The sequence below is a fragment of the Lissotriton helveticus genome, chromosome 4_1, assembly GCF_964261635.1.
Source record: "Lissotriton helveticus chromosome 4_1, aLisHel1.1, whole genome shotgun sequence".
Taxonomy (NCBI): Eukaryota; Metazoa; Chordata; class Amphibia; order Caudata; family Salamandridae; genus Lissotriton; species Lissotriton helveticus.
In genome coordinates, this window is record NC_136063.1 from 236,059,407 (window position 1) to 236,080,180 (window position 20,774).

At 43.6% G+C, this 20,774-nt stretch overlaps 1 protein-coding gene across 1 annotated transcript in view; it reads left to right on the top strand.

The window, feature by feature from the left end:
- Positions 1-20,774, top strand: part of ZFAT (zinc finger and AT-hook domain containing) — a 985,201-nt gene that overhangs the window by 329,659 nt on the left and 634,768 nt on the right. Inside the window, exon 5 of the mRNA XM_078686715.1 lies at positions 17,167-17,317. Within this exon, the coding sequence (XP_078542841.1) occupies positions 17,167-17,317 (151 nt within the window). The remainder of the gene's footprint in view (positions 1-17,166; positions 17,318-20,774) is intronic.

Sequence of the window (20,774 nt, forward strand, 5' to 3'; positions counted from 1 at the left end):
ATTGTCAGACCCCGATGAAATTTATTTTGTTGATGGCTCATGTTTAAGAGACGATACTGGTCGGTTGAGAGCAGCTTATGCTGTTTGTACTATTACTGGAGTTGTAGAAGCCGCTTGCCTGGAAGGAGTACATTCCGCACAGGTAGCAGAGATTATTGCCCTAACTCGTGCCTGCATAGCAGGAAATGGAAAGAGAGTCACCATCTACACGGACAGCCAATATGGTTTCGGTGTGGTTCATGATTTCGGGCAGTTGTGGTCTCAGAGGGGTTACATGACCTCCTCTGGTTCGCCCATTCGAAATGGAGAATTTGTGCGGCTGTTGTTAGAAGCATTGCAAGGTCCAGTTGATATCGCAATAGTAAAATGTGTAGCTCATACTAAGAATACAGATTTTGTGTCACAAGGCAACAGATACGCTGATGAAGTCGCACGCTATTGTGCGGAACAAAATTATTCTTTCTCAAAGGTGGAAATAGAAGGTGCAGAAGAAAAGACTGAATTAAGTATGATGTTAGAAACTGTAGACACTTGGGAGGATTTAAGAATAATGCAGGAGAACGCACCTGAAACAGAGAAAAAGGCATGGGAAATAGCAGGTTGTGTGCGAAGTGAAATGGATTTTTGGGTTTCAGCAGATGGGAGAGCTGTGTTACCTGAAGAATTAGCTAATCCCATGGCGAGAGAAATACATGGTCCAGTACATCTAGGAAGGGATGCTATGATGAGAGTGTTTAGGCAAACTTGGTATTGCCCTAAATTTAGAATAGCAGCAGAATCAGTATGTAAGCGATGTGTTACCTGCCAACAACTGAACGTAGGCAAACGAACACCAGTCACACTGAGTCACATTGGGAGGTCGGGGGGGGCCTTTCAATAGAATGCAATTAGATTTCATCGAAATGCCAAGAGTCAATCGCCTTAGGTATGTGTTGGTGATTGTATGCGTATTTTCCAGATGGGTTGAAGCGTACCCTACACGTAGGTGCGATACACTCACAGTGGCTAAATTGTTGCTCAGGGAGTTGATACCGCGCTTCGGGGTGCCTGCCTCTTTGGAATCTGACAGAGGAAAACATTTTAACAGCGAAATAGTGAAGATGTTGTGCTCCACACTGAATATCGATCAAAAGCTGCATTGTAGTTATCGACCAGAAGCTTCAGGAATTGTGGAACAAGTGAACGGCACGTTGAAGAATAGATTGGCTAAAGTAGTGGCATCCACATCTTTGAGTTGGCCAGATGCTCTTCCTTTAGTGCTCATGAGCATGCGCAGCACACCTGATAGGAGGACAGGTCTCTCTCCCCACGAGATCCTAATGGGGAGGGCCATGAGACTTCCTACAGTTCCAACTACTGCTCTATTGAATATTACAGATGATCTGATCTTGGATTATTGTAAAGGACTGTCAGACGCCATCCATTCTGTGTCCCTTCAGGTGCATGCGGCTGAAGTTCCAGCATCGAGGAACCTGTGTCATGATCTGAACCCAGGGGACTGGGTCTTAGTTAAAAAACACGTCCGGAAGAACTGCCTAGATGTTCGCTGGCGTGGGCCCTTTCAGGTAATCCTGATAACGAACACCGCGGTGAAGTGCGGGGGGCTGCCAAATTGGATCCATGCATCCCATACTAGAAGAGTTCCAGCACCTCTAGAAGGAACAGCTCCCATCCCAGACGAAAGCCCGGAAGTGGAAGAAGAGTCGCAAGAAGGGATTGAGGCAGCTGAGGGGGTGTCGGAAGAAGTTGGGAACGCAACGGATTCAGAAGAAGAGCGAAGGCAGGACGGCAGTGAGACAGAAGACGCAACTGAAGGAGAGAGCAGAAGTGAATACGATTCAGACTCAGATCCGTATCAGAGCGACCAAGAACCAAGTGAGAGGACAAGAAATAGGAGGATAAGGCTTGGAGCTGCCACTTGGCCAACAAGGAGAAGAAGGCTAAGTTTGAGGTCGGCCCAGGAAGAAACGCTTACTCCTATATCCGAAGACTCAGATCCAGAAGAAGATATCCAGGATCAAGCCGAGGAGGGTCTTAGAAGATCAAGGAGGGTGCGAGTGCCTAGTAGAAGATACTCTACTCCCGACTGGACCTACCTCGTTGCAGATGTCTGGGAGACACAGAACAGGGAGGATCAGGGAAGTGGAACTGATCAGAACTGACCCGATCATCACAGTGCAAATAAGGTTTCTACTGCCAGGAGCGGAGACCGAAAGGTTGCTGACACTCAACATCGTTCATCCTGCTCTCCTGAGTGGAATAAGAAAATTGATTTTAGAGACAGTTGAGTTTCCAGTTTGCTGTTCACGATATCCAATATTGGAGGGAACTCTTCTTCGTTGGAAATGCTTGAGCGAGTAGTAGAAATGCTGGGAGCACTTATTGTTGTGGATTAATACCATATTGTGAATGTCTTCAAAGGGGCGCAGAACTGGAAAGGTGAAGAAAGTGATCTTGATTAGAACGGACCCCTTTGTAATTGTGGATGTAGAACTGATAGTACCAGGAGTGGAAATTGAAAAAACGCTAACTCTCAATTTTGTCCGTCCACTTGTCTTGAGCGAAATAAGGAGAATAATCCTAGAGAAAGTTGACTTTCCATGTTGTGGGACGAACTGCCCAGAACCTGAGGGAATGATACTTCGGATGGACATTTATGAAGACATAGTGTCACTCCTTGAGTCATACATAACTTCAGACGAAAATAAGACTGTTGAAAAGAAATTGTAAAAACTTGTTGCAAGATAACCTAGCGCCGAGTGGAAGAAGAAAAGTGATAGGGGTTTCATTTTAGTGGATGGAGAAGGGCTAGGGTTGTCTATTTTCTACTGGACTTTGAACTGTTTTGCGGAAACAAATTGTCAAGCTTCCAAGTGTTCAAAGAAAGACATTGCAAGAGAGAAAGACTTTGTTTGAAAAGAAGAGGAAGTGAATGCTGGAAGAAAGTCAAAAACTACACTGTTTGAGAACATGGAGGCTGGCAACCCGAACCGCAGGGCAAAATGTATAGCTGTTACACTTTTAGGAGTAGTGGTTTCTCTTATAATTTTAGTGGTAACTGTTTCATTCCTAGCGGGACACGAAGGGGATGAAACCGCAGTTAAGGAGGATAAGGGAGTATCAACACCGAAAACTACCAGTATTAAAGAGAAGGGAAACATCAATGAGAAAGACAAAGCATTGTTAGATGCAGAAATAAAAAGGCTTCACACCGATGAATCACAGGGAAATTACAAGTCAAATGCTTATGCTAAATTGCTTTATGAATATGTTGATGCCATGGAAGTAAAGGATTGTTACGTTTGTATGCAATTACCAGCTTCAGTGGAGGAGGGTATCAGATACCATCATCTTCCATTGACATATGGAATAACGTGCAGTTTATTGTTGAGCATGTTTTATGGACGAGAAGGATTCGAGTATTATTTCTCGAATTTCGACTCGACATTGCCAGAGGTTCCGAATTTCAAGCATTTGAACAAATGGGACTACTACAAAAGCGAAGACAGATTACACAAATGGTTTATTCCATGGAAAACGTTAGATACTTCACATGCTCGAAGGAATAATCTGACTTGTCAAATATCAGAAGTTGAGAAAAAGTTTATAGCACAGGTAGATACTAGATACAGGAGGCAGAAGATTTTGAAAGCATCAGGACAATGGGAAACAGATTGGACCAAGGAGGAAAGGGCACATCAAAGAAAAGGTAGTATTGGTCCAATTGCTTTGGATAAGGATAAAAGGGGAAAACTGTGCATTCACAGGAGTTACTCATATTATGAAAACTTTTATGTAGGTCAAGTCCATTGTGAACATGCCTTTCAATTGGAGTATTACTCTAAGAACTTTTTGAAAGGGATGCAAGCAATACCAAATGTATATTTTGTATGTGGAAGAAGTGCCTATGTGAAGTTACCAGATAATTGGTACGGATCATGCTATCTGGCTGTTGTCTTCCCTAAAATATATCATGTTGAGAATTTAGACACGCCTAAGAAAGAAATATCAACTAGATGGAAGCGAAGGCTGGGTGCAGCAGAAGTAGTTGGAGATGTACTCGGTGCTGCATTCCCTTTCTTAGGATTGATAATGAATGACATAAAAATTAGGAGGTTAGCTACAGTCGTAGATAGGCTATCTGCCAGTACTGCAAGATCCTTGATGCTGATAGAAGGGGAGATGCAATCGATTAGGGCAATGGTTCTTCAGAACCGACTTGCTTTAGATGTTCTGTTAGCAAAAGAGGGTGGAGTCTGTAAGGCCTTGAAGGTCCAGGAATGCTGTACTTACATTCCAGACAATTCAAAACCTCTAGAGAAGTATATACAAAATATCACTGCCATACACTACGAAATTGAGGACCTAGCAAAGGTAAATGTGTGGGAAAAAGTAGGTCATGGAATGGGTAAAGTTGGAAGTTGGTTTGCCAACTTAGGAAAGGGTATCGTTTGGTACATATTGAAACCCATCATCATAATTGTGATTTGTGTAATCACTTTGTGGGGATTGGTGCGTTTGTATCAATGTTATAGAGCAAATAGGTTACAGAGAGCTATGAAGAAACAGGAAGAAGAGTTGACAGCGATGCAGGACACTCAATATAAGAGTCTGAAAGCATTAGAGAGTATGAAAAGAGGTGGAACTGCCCTGTCTTCACTTTAAAAGGTTCTACATTTTTAGTGTCTTGGTGATGATGACCCCTGAAGGTCATCAAAGGGGGGACTGAGAGAGCACAAGTTTGAGAAAAAATGTATAAGTACACCATATTTACAAACACGTAGTTAGTTTAAACATGTTTTGCACACGAGTGTTTTATATCCAGGAGTGAAATATACAGAGTGTTTTATATTTAGTAGTGAAATGTATAGAATGTTAAGTAGAGTAACTATAATTATAACGGTGTGAGATTAATGTAGAAATGTTGGAATATATGTGAAAACCTCATGTTCTCATGTTAAAAGAATCATGTCCGAATTAAATGTAACTTTGAAAATCCAGTATTATGTGTAGGCCTTAGGGCAATTCACAGCAAACCTGAACGTGCTGCTAAAATAATGTGAGATAAGGTTGACGTGGTTCTTCCAAATGTACTATTGAACTTAGGGTTAAAAGTATATGCTTTATAGATGTGTTATTTTAGAAACGTATGCTAGTTAAGAATGTTTACTGTTTAAATCAAGTTAACGTTTTAAGAGTGCAGGGACCTGCTGCATGTAAATCAAGTAGGCCTGAGCAGATAATGTCATGTCGTTTAAATCGTCATGTGCTCGTTAGGAAAGAGGTCGAGAGGTGTCCAGCACAGAGCTTTGAGAGTGTTTTATGACTAAAGATATGGTGGAGTCTGGAATTTGAGGCCCACTGCAGGATGAGCTGTATGCAGGTGCGAGGGTCCTAATCAGCTCGAATGAAAGGGAATTTGTTCAGTGGCGCCTTGCGCAGGCCTGTAGGAGTTTCCAGGAATTTCAGGGGGTATCAGCGCACTGAAGAAGAAGCCTGGGAACCAAGGTCAACTATAACGAGGGTCTTCAAGAGTACCATCATGGAGTTTGCCGCGCAAAGATGTACCACGTGAGGGGCGTCCTAAGGGGCGTTTCTATTGAAAATGTGATTTGTTATTAGGGAAAGAGACCCGGGAGGAGAGCAGAGCAGATGATTTTGGGAGCCTAAGGAAGCGGATGGGTAGGCAGATAGGCTGATCAGGAGAGACCCATCATCAGAGAAGAGACAAAGAGAAGTGCGTGATCTTCTTAGGAAGTCACCACGGCTGACACCTAGAGGGTTAAGATCTTGCTAAGTAGGGATGACCCTGAGTATAGTGTAGGGACAGACTAACCTTAATTTTCTTTTCTGTAATGACTTTGAGATTGCAACTTATATCTATTTTGACAACCCTTATGGTTTTTGAGCTTGTACTTATTATTTTGTTCTTCAGACTTAGATTATTCAAGAAGTTCATGTTTATAGTGATACCAATTTACCTTTTGAATCTCATTTTGAGAAGTTTGTATCTTCAGTTATCTTTGACTTTATATTAAATCTTTAAAACTAAAATTTGGTTGGTGGTCATTTAGAGTGTTGTAAGTTCTTAAATTGATTGACTTATTGCGAGATTACCTTTTACTCAACGACAGGTACCAACGATCCAGTCGACATAGTTTGGGATTTGGTAAGATAATTAGTAACCAGTAATCCCGCGTTAGCACCCCTACCCCCCAGGATGTTACCTCCCAATGGCATATGTTTTCGTCCCAATGCCTAATTTGTATAGTCCTGAATCTGTCAGGCCACTTAAGTCCAATGCAAGATACGCACTGCCCCTTTATCTCACTCTTACAGGTTCCTCCTTTCTTCCATAGTGAGGCTTGTTCCGTCTTTCTCTTCCTCCTTTTTTTCAGTCTGTATGTTTTCCCAGTCTTGCTCTTGGGAAGTGTCTGATGAGAAAAAAATAAGAGCCAGTCCCCACCAAAATGAGTGAAAGTTACCCCATCGGCATCCACCAGCTCAAATTAAGCACCGACTTCATCCCACCTCAAATTCCCAGATACATTATTTTGAGAAAAATAGAAGCAGCTCTGTCATCATCAGGCAGTTCAGTATTCCTGTGTTTCACCCATGGTGCATCAGACATTACACTTCCACCCTTGACAGAGCCTTCTCAGGTAACAGGCTCAAAGTCTAGACAGGCTGCATCTCTATTGCCTCAAACATTCCTTCATGTTTTCATTGGTAGCTATTTTTATGGTAAGAAGCAATTTCTTTAGAATTCCACTGAATTGGGTACAATGTGGTGTTTTGCTACTAAGTTTTTTTTATTTTCACCGGTTGTGGTATTTGCAAGATTTCAGTTTTTTTATACACCATTTCTATTATGTATTGTTGTGGTTCGATACAGCTGCTTCACACCTCGTTAGTGCCACAAAACATTTATATAGAGGGGAATTAAGAATTTTAGTCCAACAGTCTTTCACTATCTGTAATATAGTTGCACTGGCCTAAGCCACTCATTGGATATAACTATTATTTCTCTGGATCTCCAATTTTAGATTTTTGTCCGATGTCATTCTTTTGGCGTGGCATTCGATTGAAAGTCAAAAACATTACTTAGTATTGAAAGTCGGTATCTATTTTTTGTTGCTGCATTACATAGATTTGTGTCTTCCTAGAGTGTTTTTATAGACTGCTTTTAGGGCAGCTAGTCAAGTTATCGCTCTTCCTCTCACTTCAGATCTATTATTAATGGCATTTGAGATCAAACAAGCTTTTTATTAAACTCTATTTTTATGCCTTTGATCTAGATGCCAAGAAAATCTGCCATAACACATTGGTTTGAGCATACATTATTTTTCTTTCATTTCTCCTGAGCCTAGGTGAACTGTAGTTTTCTTTAAACATTTATATACACTTCACTCATAAGGATTATTTTACGTTTTGAAATTTTAAACACTAATTGTCTTTGAAATGGAAATTAATTTAATGAGTTTTTGATCTTGGTTTGAATTAAATGCCGTTCATGTTAATAGGCTTAAGAACTGAAACCTGTATCTTCTGCATGTGCCTATAACTATTCTTGAAATAGTTTACTGTACGACTTTAGCATAATAATGATTATTAGGTCGAATGGAATGAGTTTCTGGGCAGGCCTTGTAGACTTTTGGACTACAGACTAGGCTCTGTAGTAACAATTTACGTGTTTGCATTCAGACATTAAAACTTGTCTTTTTCAGTAAAAAGTAGAGAAAAGATTTTTCCTGATTCTCTATCGAGAGAGAGATCAGGGATGGGTATACACGGGATAGATGGTCGTTACTAAAGGGACACTGAAGTTTTAGAACAACCAACTATCTCCTTGAGTAGCAAGCCAAGCACATGACTTCACTGTAGATTAGATGGGTAGCTTACATGACTAGCAAACCTGAACCTGTTAAAAGATGAAATAAAGGCTTCCCGGCACATGATGTCGAAATAGCAAGAATTCATTAAACTAAACTGGTGGGCGAAGGGATAGACCGGTTATAGGGACCCATTAGGATGGCAAACCACCCGCCATCCACACCAGAAAGACCCCCCACCATATTAGGATGGCTTGGGGGGTCCCCGGCGGACGGAAAGACCGTCCGTCGCTTTTCCGCCAGTCGACGAGTCGACCGTCGGAAAAACATGGCTAATATGGTGGCTGTGTCATCCATATTAGGATGATGGCAGAGAGCATCCACTCCATGGCGGCGTTGCCACCGTGCGAAGGCATGCAGTCTTTTCTTCGGGGGCCCCCAGGGGTCTGTCGGGGTGGGTGGCTGCACTTGGGGGGTACCCATGGTACCCACGACATTTGCATGCATAAGGTGGCAGGCAAATGCACAACATGCTGATTTTACATTGCGACGGGTGCTGCTTGTAAACTATGCGGGATGCGCCCGACAGTGTGGCGGGCGCATCATAATGTGCTCAGCGGGACCGCCACACCCCTGGCAAGCGGCCCCGCATACCGTTACGGTGGTGTAATAGTGCCCCTAGTCTGGATGTGCTCTCTGAATGAGATCCAGCATAGTCTCCTTAGGGGCATCTCCTACGGGCAAACCAGTCTTTCTACTAAAGGTATTCTCTGGCCCACCAAGAACAAAGACTGATCTTGAGAGATATATGATGGATGAATAGGTTAATGACACTTCAAACAACATGACAGTTAAGAAATAAAAAATGGATAGAACCAGTGTGTGGGCAAATTGAGTATTATGTGGTGTGGGGGTTAGACCTCACCATGTAATACTCTCACAATATCCCAAAGATGGTCCTTGGATTCACACTAATATATCTTTAGCTCAGTCCTGGTAGTGTGGCAAAAAGGAACATGTGTTAAGCATTTCAGCGTGCCAACATGGTTGATAACTAATTGACACAACTCAAGAAATCCCACACCAATTTATAAAAAATAGAATGTATTTTTATCTTAATTTAGACACCAGAACGAACAGAATTGCATACATATAACCGGAGTTAAAGAATTTTTGAAGCTATATAAAATCAGTGCAGAATAATACAGTGAAACTTTATCATTGGGGTTAAGAGGAAAACCACTACTGACAATCAGTCACTTGCAGGTTGAGTTGTGTTGTACCCTTGCAGTGTAAAGGCGATTTTGGCTCCTGGACCAAGCCTTGACAGTCAGGCCAATTTTGCCTGGCCTGTGAAGCCCGACGGCAGAGTTGTCCCCTGCTGTCCCCGGTGCTGAATGGGAGTCACCGGAGAGCTGCTTTTACCGCTGAAACTGTTCTGCGGGGGGAAAAGATGCAAAAATGCCACAGCAGGGTGGTTGCTGACGTTGATCTAAGGTTGGATGGAGTTCGAGTAAAGGGGTCAGTAAAGGTGTCAGTTGCTGGACTGGTGACCAACAGCCTTGGCAGCAGTAAGTAGAGCAGAAAAAACTTGGCTGTCTGGTGATCTAGGGGAATCCGGTAGCTGCCTGTAATTTCGTGGACGGCAGGACTCAGTTCCCACAATACACTATCCCATCTGGAGTTGGGCGATCGCTTGGAGGGCCCGATGGCTAGCGATTCTTAGTATTATGAGCGTTGTTTTACCTTCAGTTTGCAGGGGACTAGTGGCACTGGTCCAGGGGAGTCTGAGGGTGCTTTAGGCTTCCACTGGGGCCCTCTGTCTGGGGGAACTGTGAGATAGCCTTGGACGAGTCTCCAGTGAGGCAGTTCCAGCAGCGTTGCCACCGGTTCAGAGTATCCCTCTTTTGCTTTGTGCAAGCCTAGCAGGTTTCTTCCGTTCTCCTCTTTGATGCAGGTTGTTCAGAACTGAGGTTCTGGTGTCAGGGGCTCTCTTAAATTATATATTTAGGGGAGTTAGAGGTGTGGGAGCTAGTAGCCAATGGACAGCCAGTCCCTGCTTCTAGTCCACCCCTGAGGTGACCACTCCGGTGGTGTGGGTCGTCTTTTCTGCCTAGAACTTTGTTCTGTCACTTCTAAAGATGGCAACAATCTAATTTTAGTGTACAGACCAGTCTGCTCACCCTGGAGGTGTGGCTAGCCTTCTGGGGTTGTGCACCTTCTTGACTAACTAAATTCCTGCCTTTCCGGGTGGAGAGGTGTCTGGGCTAAAGGAAGGGATGTTTCCTCCACTGGGAGTCAGTCCTGATGCATATTAGAGGTGGTACAGCCTTTGAAGTTTATAGCCTTGATGTGCCACTTCACTGGTGTGACCCCCCTTCTTGCCCAAGGGCTCTCACACTACAATTCATCTTCAGTCTAGCAGCTGGAACACCCCTCACTTTCTGCCACCTGGGTTCCCTCCATGTCCACTTCCTATTCCTCTTTACCAGTCTAATGTGGAACATGTCCCTCTCCCCCCGACCTTCTTGCCTCCTTACCTTCCACTCTCTTAACCCAATTGCTTCTTAACATTGAACTCCACCTCTCTATCCTGACGTTGGAACTTTCATCTCTCAGGAAAGACTTTAACGCCCTCTCCAATACTAATCCTGCCAATTATCCCTTTACTATGGGCTCCGTACAAACTAACACTACTTTCCCTCAACAAGAATGTACCGTATTTTCCGGCGTATAAGACGACTGGGCATATAAGACGACCCTCTACTTTTCTTGATAAAATGTAGGTTTCGTGCTATACTCGCTTTATAAGACTACCCCCTCTTCCAAAGTTTCACAGGCGCCATTTGTTCTTGTGTTTGAGTGTCCTCCATATATTGCAGTATTTTACCTCTATTTATTGCAGTATTTTACCTCTATTCACCATCGCTAACTGAATCAGGAAGGTCCTGTCTGTCATGTCTGGAATCCCCGTAGTACTAGCACCTGGTGGTATAGATCTCTTTACCATGTGAAGCTTTCTGCCGGTTGAAGGACTATATGGCATGACCACTGCAGTGACAGTCTGTAGTTGAGGTTCAAAGGGCATCATCAATTGGCACCTCGGCTGGTCGTCTTAGACTACCACCAGGACTCTCTCACGGATGGTGGCCCTTTGGCCATGTGATGGCCATACGTGCAATCAGTTTTCTTCCTCAGGGTAGCATTCACTACTTAATGATTCAGATGTGATGGTGACCATGAAGGGTGACTTAGAATACAACCCAGTCAGGACCAATTAGACAGGGTAACCTCGGAGATGTAGGCCTGGGATCCAAAGTGGGGAACATCAGTAAATCAAAGGCACACATGGCCTGGATTTGAAATTACCAGCCCGAGCACAGCGCCTTTCTTTTACAATGCTAACAGTGTCATGCCTATTTATGCCGTACTTTGTACGCTTTTGTAACCTGCACACATGTCACTTTTTCCTCCTGTTATGCACCATTTCCTATTGTGGAGCGGTCTGACACCTTCGGGTAAAGTCCGCGCTATATAAAAACGCATGCATAAATACCGTAAAATTTGGCACCCGGCGTATAAGACGACCCCCGACTTTCGAGAACATTTTAAAGGGTTAAAAAGTTGTCTTATACGCCGGAAAATACGGTACTACTCATTACGGTATTTCAGCTGATGGACCTCCCGGTAACTGTCTCTTATACCATCCCAAGCCCCGATCCATCTCTCCTCCACAGACCCCTGGGACTTAAATAATACCTACCCCCCCTAGCACCATGCCTACTGACCCTCCTACACTTCACTCCACTATTCCCGTGATCCTGGGGAGAAGTCGTATCCCTACCTCCCCTAGCTTGCCCAGTCCTCCTCCACAACTCACCATGATTACTTACCCTCCTACACTTCACTCCACTATTCCGGTGATCCTGGGGAAAAGCCGTATCCCTACCTCCCCTGGCTGGCCCAGACCACCTCCTCAACTCACCACTATCCATTCCTGCTGTCACCCCAAAACCAATCCTAAACCCTTCAACTGCATGCTGGTCAACTGTCGATTGGCCACACGACATGCAACAGAAGTCTCGGAAACCATTCTTAGTGAAGCCATTGACATCGCTTTTCTTATGAAAACCTGGCTCAAGGCTCACTCCTCATCTATTCTTGACCTGCTCTCTCCCCCGGGTTACTCCATCCTCAGAAAAGATAGGCTTGACAAAATTGGTTGGGGCCTTGCCATAATCTATAAAGATGAACTCCAACTCTCCCTTGTTCAGAATTCCGATCAAGCCACTTTCGAATATATTGGAGCCGAACTTAAAGTTCAGGGTTCCCCTCCTATTCGGCTACATAATATCTACCATCCCCCTGGCGATCCTTTACCCTTTGTGGAGGAATTGTCTGACCTACTTTCCCAAGCCTCAATTTCCAACTCCAAAAACCTTTTCCTCAGAGACTTTAATATTCACTGGAACAATAATCCCTTGGTTAACATCCTCCATGACCTCCTCGACGTTACTGACTTGAATCAAATCTGCCATTCGACAACAAATTCCAAAGGGGCTACTCTTGACGCTATCATTACTAGCAAAGATCTGGCTTCCCTTTCCCACATTGTCGCCATTGGCTGGTCGGACCCTCACCTTATCCTCTTCACGATCAACAGCGCCGTACCTCCCATGCCCCTAAAAATGTCAAAAATAGGAAATGAACCAGAAATCTTCACCTTATTCCTCCAGGCGAACTGGAGACTAAGATTAAAGCAAAACTTCAATTTTCACCTTCCTCACACAATCCTTAGTGGAGGAGTGTGGCTCACTGATTAGAGCGGCAGACCCTGATGCAGAGGTCTGGCCCGGGACCAGGGTTCAATTCCTGTCGCGGCAGGGTCTTGAGCTCAAATGTCCGCGGACCCGATAATTCTCGGCACGGTGCCTACTCTAATCATGGGGTCCCACGCTGCAACTCTGGGCAATAGCTTGCTTAGTCTCCACACCGGCCCTAATCGCTAAGGATGCCTGGCTTCACCAGGGGGGTCCCCAGGAGTTGGTCGCTTCACAGGAACAGGCCAGGACAGGTTACTCAGCAGTTTATTCAGCGCGGGGACACACTGGTAAGTGTAACCATGCGCTTTATAAGCTTCAGAATTAATTACTAATGACCTTACCGAACACTACAACAAATCCATCATCGAGGTCCTTGACCAAAGTGCCCCAGCCAAATTAAAACCACAAAAAAATATCCCCGCCAAATCCTGGTTTAATGCTGATCTCAACAATGAGAGACGCTCGCTTAGGCTGACCGAACACCCCTCCCCCCCCAAATCTTGCCCTCCTCAGAACCGCAAGGGCTAATTACAAAAAACACATCCTCAATGAAAAGGCCTCCTTTTTCCGCGCACAACTCGACCAAGCTAAAAATAGACCCAGGGAACTATTCAGTCTTTTCAAAAATCAAACAGATTCTGCCCCTCCCCATATTGATGGCCTCTATGGAAAGATGTGAAGAAATTGTGAACTTCTTTTCCGAAAAATTCACCAAGATTGATCTATCCTTTGCCGTAACCCTCCCACCACAGTGCTCATCACCTCGCTATGGCCTCCCTTCCAAGTCTGCTTTTACACCTTCGCCCCCTTCCGACTCTGTTCATCTCCCTCCCGCCGTCGCCCCTCCGGAACATTTCCTCACCAGTCCACAGCAAAAAAATTATGCATCTTGGCTTAACTTCAGCCCAGTTACGGTGCAGGAAGTCCTCAACATCATCACTAAGCTTAAATCCATCTCTCATACCTTGGACCCTCTCCCCGCTAACCTCGTTAGCCACAGGGTGTGTCCCTGTTTCCCTCCAGCTTGGCCAAAGCACTCCGACCCTAAAAAATGCTACTGCTTACCCCACCGACCTTAACAATCTGCGCCCTATCTCTAATCTTCCTCTTCTATCCAAGGCCCTCGAAAAATGCGCCTTGCTCCAACTGGACATGCACAATGACTCCTTCAGCCTTTTGGACATATTACAATCAGGCTTTAGAAAGGGCTGCAGTGCTGAAACTGCTATGCTCAACATTGTCGATGACATCCATCACTCCCTCGACAAGGGGGAGGCCTCCCATCTCATTCTTCTTGACCTCTCTGCTGCTTTCGATACTGTTAACCACTCAGTCTTACTCAACACCCTCAAAGATCAGTTTGGCTTAAACGGTCCTATCCTCAAATGGTTCACCTCCTTCTTTTAGCACAGAACCCAACAAATTAACATCAGGAATTGCCTCTCTAAACCTATTCCTCTCTCCCTGGGTGTTCCCCAGGGTTCTATTCTCACTCCCTCTCTAACCTCTTCTTGGAACCCCTCACCCTCATTCTTAAGCAAGCAGGAATCAGCTACCACCTCTATGCTGACGATACCCAGCTTTACTATAAAATCAAATCCCAAGCTGACATCCTGAACCTCAATGATGCCCTGACTAAGATTCAACAATGGTTCCTTCACAATCACCTTAAACTCAACCCTAAAAAAACGGAATTCATTACCTTTGCTCCTAAAAACAACCGGCTCCCCATTCAACACTGGATCTCTGATCTTAAAGCTCTCAACTGCTCTTTGTCCACCTCTAACTCAGTTAAATCCCTCGGAATAAGCATTGACCAGAACCTCAGCCTTTCTCCCCACATAAAAAACTCGGCTCCCTTATCTCTACATCACCTCAAGAAAATCAAACTCTACATTCCTGCTAATGACTTTAAATTAGTGGTTCAATCTCTAGTACTTTCTAGATTGGACTATGGTAATGCCATTCTCTCTGGAACACCGAAGGTTCACCTAGCCCCAATCAAATCAGTCCTTAACCTAACGACCAGGCTTATTTCGGATTGTAAGCGGTTTGATCACATCTCCCCCATCCTCAAAGATCTCAAATGGCTTCCCATCGAAGGCAGATCCACCTACAAGAATGCTTGCATTACCCATAAAGCCTTGCAACATCATACCCCATTGTATCTCTCAGACAAACCCGACAAAGCGGGCTGCTCTAGAGAAATGAGGAGCACAAATACTCTCATGCTAGTACCTCCTTTGGTAAACAAGAACTCTACCCAGTTACGCTCTTACTCTGTAAATGAGCCTACTATCTGGAACTCACTCCCCAAAGTTCTACGTTGCAACCCCTCCCACCTCATCTTCAAAAAAGATCTCAAGCGGCAACTTCTCAACAAATACTGGGGTCCTTAATCCTGCCACCTAACAGGGTTTCACAACCTGCCCATGACGGTGCTATGTTCTCACTACATTATACATGACTTACACCCCCTTCTCTCATTCTCACATATACAGCCACCCTCCCCTGCTAGTTCTCTTATAATCTCTGCCTACTCCTTCATGCTATCTCCTCTCCCATCACCCTCCTCGGTTTCCCCCTACCTCCTTACTTCCCCCCCCATCCCTGACCACCCACGCTAGATCAACTATCCAATTCTGGTTATGGACTAATTGTACTCCTTATTTTCTTGTCCATGTATTTACTGTTCTTTGCATTTTGTTCTTATTATCTTGCACTTTTCCTTTTTGTACAAATCTTATATTGCAATTTGTTCCACTCCCAACCCTTGTAAAGTGCTCTGATACCTTTGGGTCTAGCCAGCGCTATATAAAACCATTTAAATAAATACATGTTTCCTGACTCCTGGGAGGGATCGCACTGCCTGGCAGGAGGTTAAAATCCTGTTTTGGGTGGCAGCAAATGCTGGAAGTGTGGGCTTACCAGCCAGAGCACAGAGAAACTGGGGCAAACAGGTGGTCAACCTCTAAGGTAACCACCTGGGTGCATGCCACATCACCCAAGACATGAGATTGTGTCAGGGGGGAGAAGGAACATTGTTTGATAACTAACATGGCATATTTCAGAAGTACCATAATGGAGCCTTCAACCTCGAGAATGGCCAGATGCCAGCCCCTGTTATCCTATGGACCACTAACACAGTAGTTTACAATGGGGAATGCCAATATATGGACATATAGCATTGCACTTATATATTCTCAACTTTACTATAATGCTCCCTGCCTCCTAGGCTCAGGAGGCCTTCCTTAGGGGTGCCTGATATATATTAAAAATAGTGTATTGACTGTGCCTTACATGGTGAGGGCACAGTCGAGTTTAAGCAGTTTGCACTGCTCCTGCAGTCTGAGGTGGTATGCCTGCTGTCAGTGGGTGGCACAGAACCGTGCTGCAGTCTTGGGGACCCCTTTACCATTAATGCCCTGCATTCCCCTGGTGCCATATACTAGGTGCTTAAAAGAGAGTAAATTCTTTGCCAATTGGGATTGCCAATTCACCCAACAGTTTTAGGGAGAGAGCATTAGCACTGGAAGCTGGTTAGCAGGCTTAAGTGCACTGCCAGAATCGAAAACCCGCATCTAGTAGTGTAATTGGGGGCAAAAAGTGGGGGCCATATTAAGAAAAAACCCTTTCTTCTAAAACAACGAAAAACCAGACCAGATTAAAGAAAAGTTTGAAGAAACAATGGAAATAGCACATTTTGGTTAAGTCCTGTCGGAGCTTTTGCTTTTGCACATTTCCAAATGTCATTCTACTCTGAGCTGGAGTACTCAGCAAAGAGAAGAACATTTAAGACTAAATCTTCATCTAGTAAAAAGTGCTTTTGGCGGCCGCTGCTGAATGTAAAGTTGCTACTGCCACCAAGTCACTCCTATCTGTGTCAGATTTCAGGAGCTCAGGTAGGTAAACAAGCTGCTGCCGAAGATGGGAAGGAGCCTCTGTGGGTACATACTTCATAAATATATATATTTTTTTATTAATTTGGAGCCACCGATGGGTAGTATGGGAGAGAAAGACAGTGACCATGATAAGTCTAGGCTTTCCTTCATCTAGGGACTGAAATACGCGCCATGCGGTTATAAAATAGAGGTGCTTGAGTTTGAATTGGAAGCAGGCCGATACATACTGTCTTTAACATAGAGGGGGGTTTGTTGCTTAAGTCCGTCTTATGTTTTGAGTATTCATCTTTTAATGCATTTTTCTGTGCCTTAAGTGAGATTTGGTGTTTTTAAGCAAGACACATTTGGAAAATAAATGGGAAAGAAGTGTCTTGTTGTTTCAAAACGCAATATACGATGAAATTTGACTGCAAATCTACTTTTTTTTTTTACAGAATGTTGAGGGAATACATATTTTTTTTCTGGAGGAATGATGTTATTATAGAACTTTCAGCAACATTTTCGATAATTATTCTAACCAGCCTACCTTGTTATTCTCCTTGGAGTACAGAAAGAATGAATTAGTTTCTTCTGTGTTTAACTTTAACTGTTTCTAAATACACAACATAGGGGCCACAAAAATAGTTCCAGTGGAAGCCCCTCCTCCCGATGTAGGACCAACAGATCTGGAACCAGCGGAGCAGGATAATGTCCAGCGAAGAGGGTATCAGGAGTATGCCATACAGCAAACGCCCTATGAACAGCCGATGAACCCACACAGGTATGCTTCTGTATTAACTTGGTTTTAATATAACCTATATGTTTAGTTAAATTAAATGGCCGTAAAACATTTAACGGCAATGGGAGTTACAACTTACATGCCTTTCATGGTTTATTAGCATTAGAAATCATTACTTTTCCAGTCTTGGGGTAAATTAATGTTCAGTGTCATCTTAAGGGTTTTCGGGCCCCGGGTGAGACATATTTTGGGGGCCTCTGTTCGGAAAAACTTTTAATTGTATTACCCATGTCTTGCTAATTCAAGAATGCATGATGCCAAACAATACTAAAATATATGTTACAACTTTAACAGGATCACATAAAAAAAGTTGGAATATATCTCGCCATAAGATGACAGTGGGTAGAGAGACAGAAGTAGATAGAGGTTTGGATAGAGAAATACAATAGAGAGGTCAAATAGAAAGTTACTTTTCTCAGGGGCGCCCTTGTAAGGTGGGGACCCTGGGCAATTGCCAATGCCTTAAACGTCTCTGCCCTGCATTTACCGTGTCCTTCAAATTTTTATTTATTTTATTTTTATTTTAGAGGTTTTATATAGCGCTGGCTGGACCCAGAGGTATCAGAGCGCTTTACAATTGTAACAGAAAGGTGTTTAAATACAGGTACCTCATACACGGTATATACCCCATACCACTCTACCCCCTTATGATATAGGCCTGTGCAGCTCTTTATAACCAGGAAGGCAGTGTGCCAGTCTGCCAAGGGGCACGAAGTCCATGACCTCCGCCACTGTGACATAGGACTGTCTGACCTATTTAGAAATCCCCACCTTCCTGGTACAGATTTATGTGATGTGCTTCGCAGACCTGAATGTTGGACGAGTGGGCTCTATGTTTGGAGCATCGGCTCGGCAAACTTTTTTGCTTTGAGAAAACAAGCTTTTAAGGTGGAGTTTTTTAACTCTCCAAACAAAAAATATATGACCTTGATGCTCAGGGAGTTTAACTGTGACGGTCCCACTCTGCCAAACTATAAACAAAGCCGTAGATGTCATTCCAGGCTTTTAGCATCAAATAAAGGGCACACCCCTTTATTTATTTATTATTTATTGTTTATTTATTAGGCTTCTAAAGCGCGACAGCTACCCAAAAAGGGTTTCCCAGCGCTGAAAAGATACTATATCCGTGAGCAGATTGTACAACTCTGAGGAGGAGCAGGAGCAATTTTACTGATTAAAGAGCCATGTTTTAATGGCTCTGCGGAAGTGGTTGTAGCGGGTTTCCAAACGTAAGTTCAGTGGGAGAGCATTCCAGAGTTTGGGGCCCAACAGGGAAAATGATCTTCCTCCAATCCTCGCTCTTCACACTTTTGGCACACAAAAAAGACATTGAGAGGCAGACCTAAGGCAGCGAGCCGGCATATAAGCCTGCACAAGGGATTGAAGGTATCTCGGGGCATTTCCCCATTTATTTCGGTGCATAAGGCTCAATGTCTTGAATTTGACACGGTTTTCGATTTTCAACCAGTGGAGTGCCTTGAGATGACCGGATATACGTTCCCTTTTGGGACACTTACGAAGTAGTCTTGCAGCGGCATTTTGGACAAGTTGGAGGCGTCTCATAACTGCTTGTGATGCCCCCAGGTATAGGACATTTACGTAATCTAAACGGGAGGTGATCAATGCATTGACCACTGTCTTCTGTGTGTCTTCCGGCAACATCCAGATGATTTTTCTGAGCCACCTCAGAATGGTAAAACAGGTGGCAGTTAAAGTAGTAACTTGGGGCTCCATGGTTAGACCATTATCAATGATAATGCCCAAGTTGCGTACTTGGTTTGATGGGGTAGGTAATGACCCCATTTCAGAGGGCCAATGTCCAGGGTTCCAAAGGTTGGGATTTGGACCCAGTATTAAAACCTCCGTTTTGTTGCCATTCAGTTTGAGTAAATTGCTACTCATCCAGGTTGAAATTTTTCTGAGGCCGATCTGCAGGCAAGAGGAGGAGTCCTGATCTCCCTTAGAAAGTGAGAAAACAATCTGGGAATCGTCCGCATAGGTAAACATCTTTATTTCATTGACTTGTTAGGAATGAGGGGTTCTTCACATGGAAAACATTTTGCCTTCACAGAAAAACAGAAGTTAGATGTGCAGTTCACATTTCCACAATATTTGTTTATGAAGCATGCCCACATCTTGGAAAATATGAGTAAACGTGGCCCAATCGAATTACATCTGCAACGCTGTGACTGCCTTAGATTTAAAGAAAAAGTTGAATATTCTTTGTGAATCTCCCAAATGTCAGAAACCTATTTAAATTCAGGAGTAAATTTATGGGAGTAGGTTTTTAACTTGTGCGCCAGTTATGCTTTCTAAATCAGGTCCTTAGTTTATTTATAATTTCTGATGTCTTCACTTTTTTGATTCATTGAGTTTTTAGGCTACTCCTTTGAAAGTTTGCAGCTTTTAGCGTGCTCTACCATATCTTATAACACTAGGCATTCTGGTCCAACTAATATGTATTGAGATTATCTCCAATTTTGGATTTCTTCAAAAACTGTAAATTTTGACAGACGTGTGGATGTGAACAGCTTAGGTGCAAATATATTGAGCATTCTCCATCTATTATAGGGTGGATCTGAAGACCTCTCCCCCTTCTCTCACATGATACAAGTAGCGTAAAAACGTGGAGTCAATCGACCAAAACTTACAGTCACAATGTGCAAGTTACTGTAGACATTCATTAGGACTGTAACGTGACGAAGTACGGGTCTACCTTCCTTATCCAGATGAATTCCCAAGACCATTGTTTGGCTATATACTCTAGGGCAGAAACGTGTTGACTTAGTTGTATAAACTATATGTGGTCCTAATTTGTTCCCATTATAGATCTCCTTTGTGTTTTTAATCTTTTGTTGAGTAGACAGCTCATAATAAAATACACCTTCTTGTATTAAACAGTTTTACACACTTTCACCCAAACCCTTAACCCAGCTCCACCACCCCCACACCTGCTGCCTACCCAATGTCCACCTTGGAATAATTCCACACATCTATAGCTGCACAAGAACTGGATTGAGGAACTCTCCTGGAACAAGGTGTTCTTGGATATGTGCGGACTAGAAGCATGCCACATAAAATCATGGATGATTATGTCTGAATAGCATGCAGCATTAAATAAAACCAACATTGAGGATAATCTGAGTATTGGTTAGTTGGACCAGAATGCCTTTTGTTATACGACTTTCATGATAGAGGGGGCTGCACTCATAATCTGTCTATATGAAAGTGATTAAGGACTTCCCTTCACTCCCTCTAAATAGAAGCATGAGCTGAAAAAGCTAGATCAACAGTTCTTGATGTATGTTTAGTGGTACCACTATCACCTGGACAAAATGTTTTGCTTAAGCATAATTTACCATGTGTATTATCAGTGCATGTGTTATCCTAAACATAAACTATATGCTTGCAGCCTCATCAACATCTCAGCACCAGGATA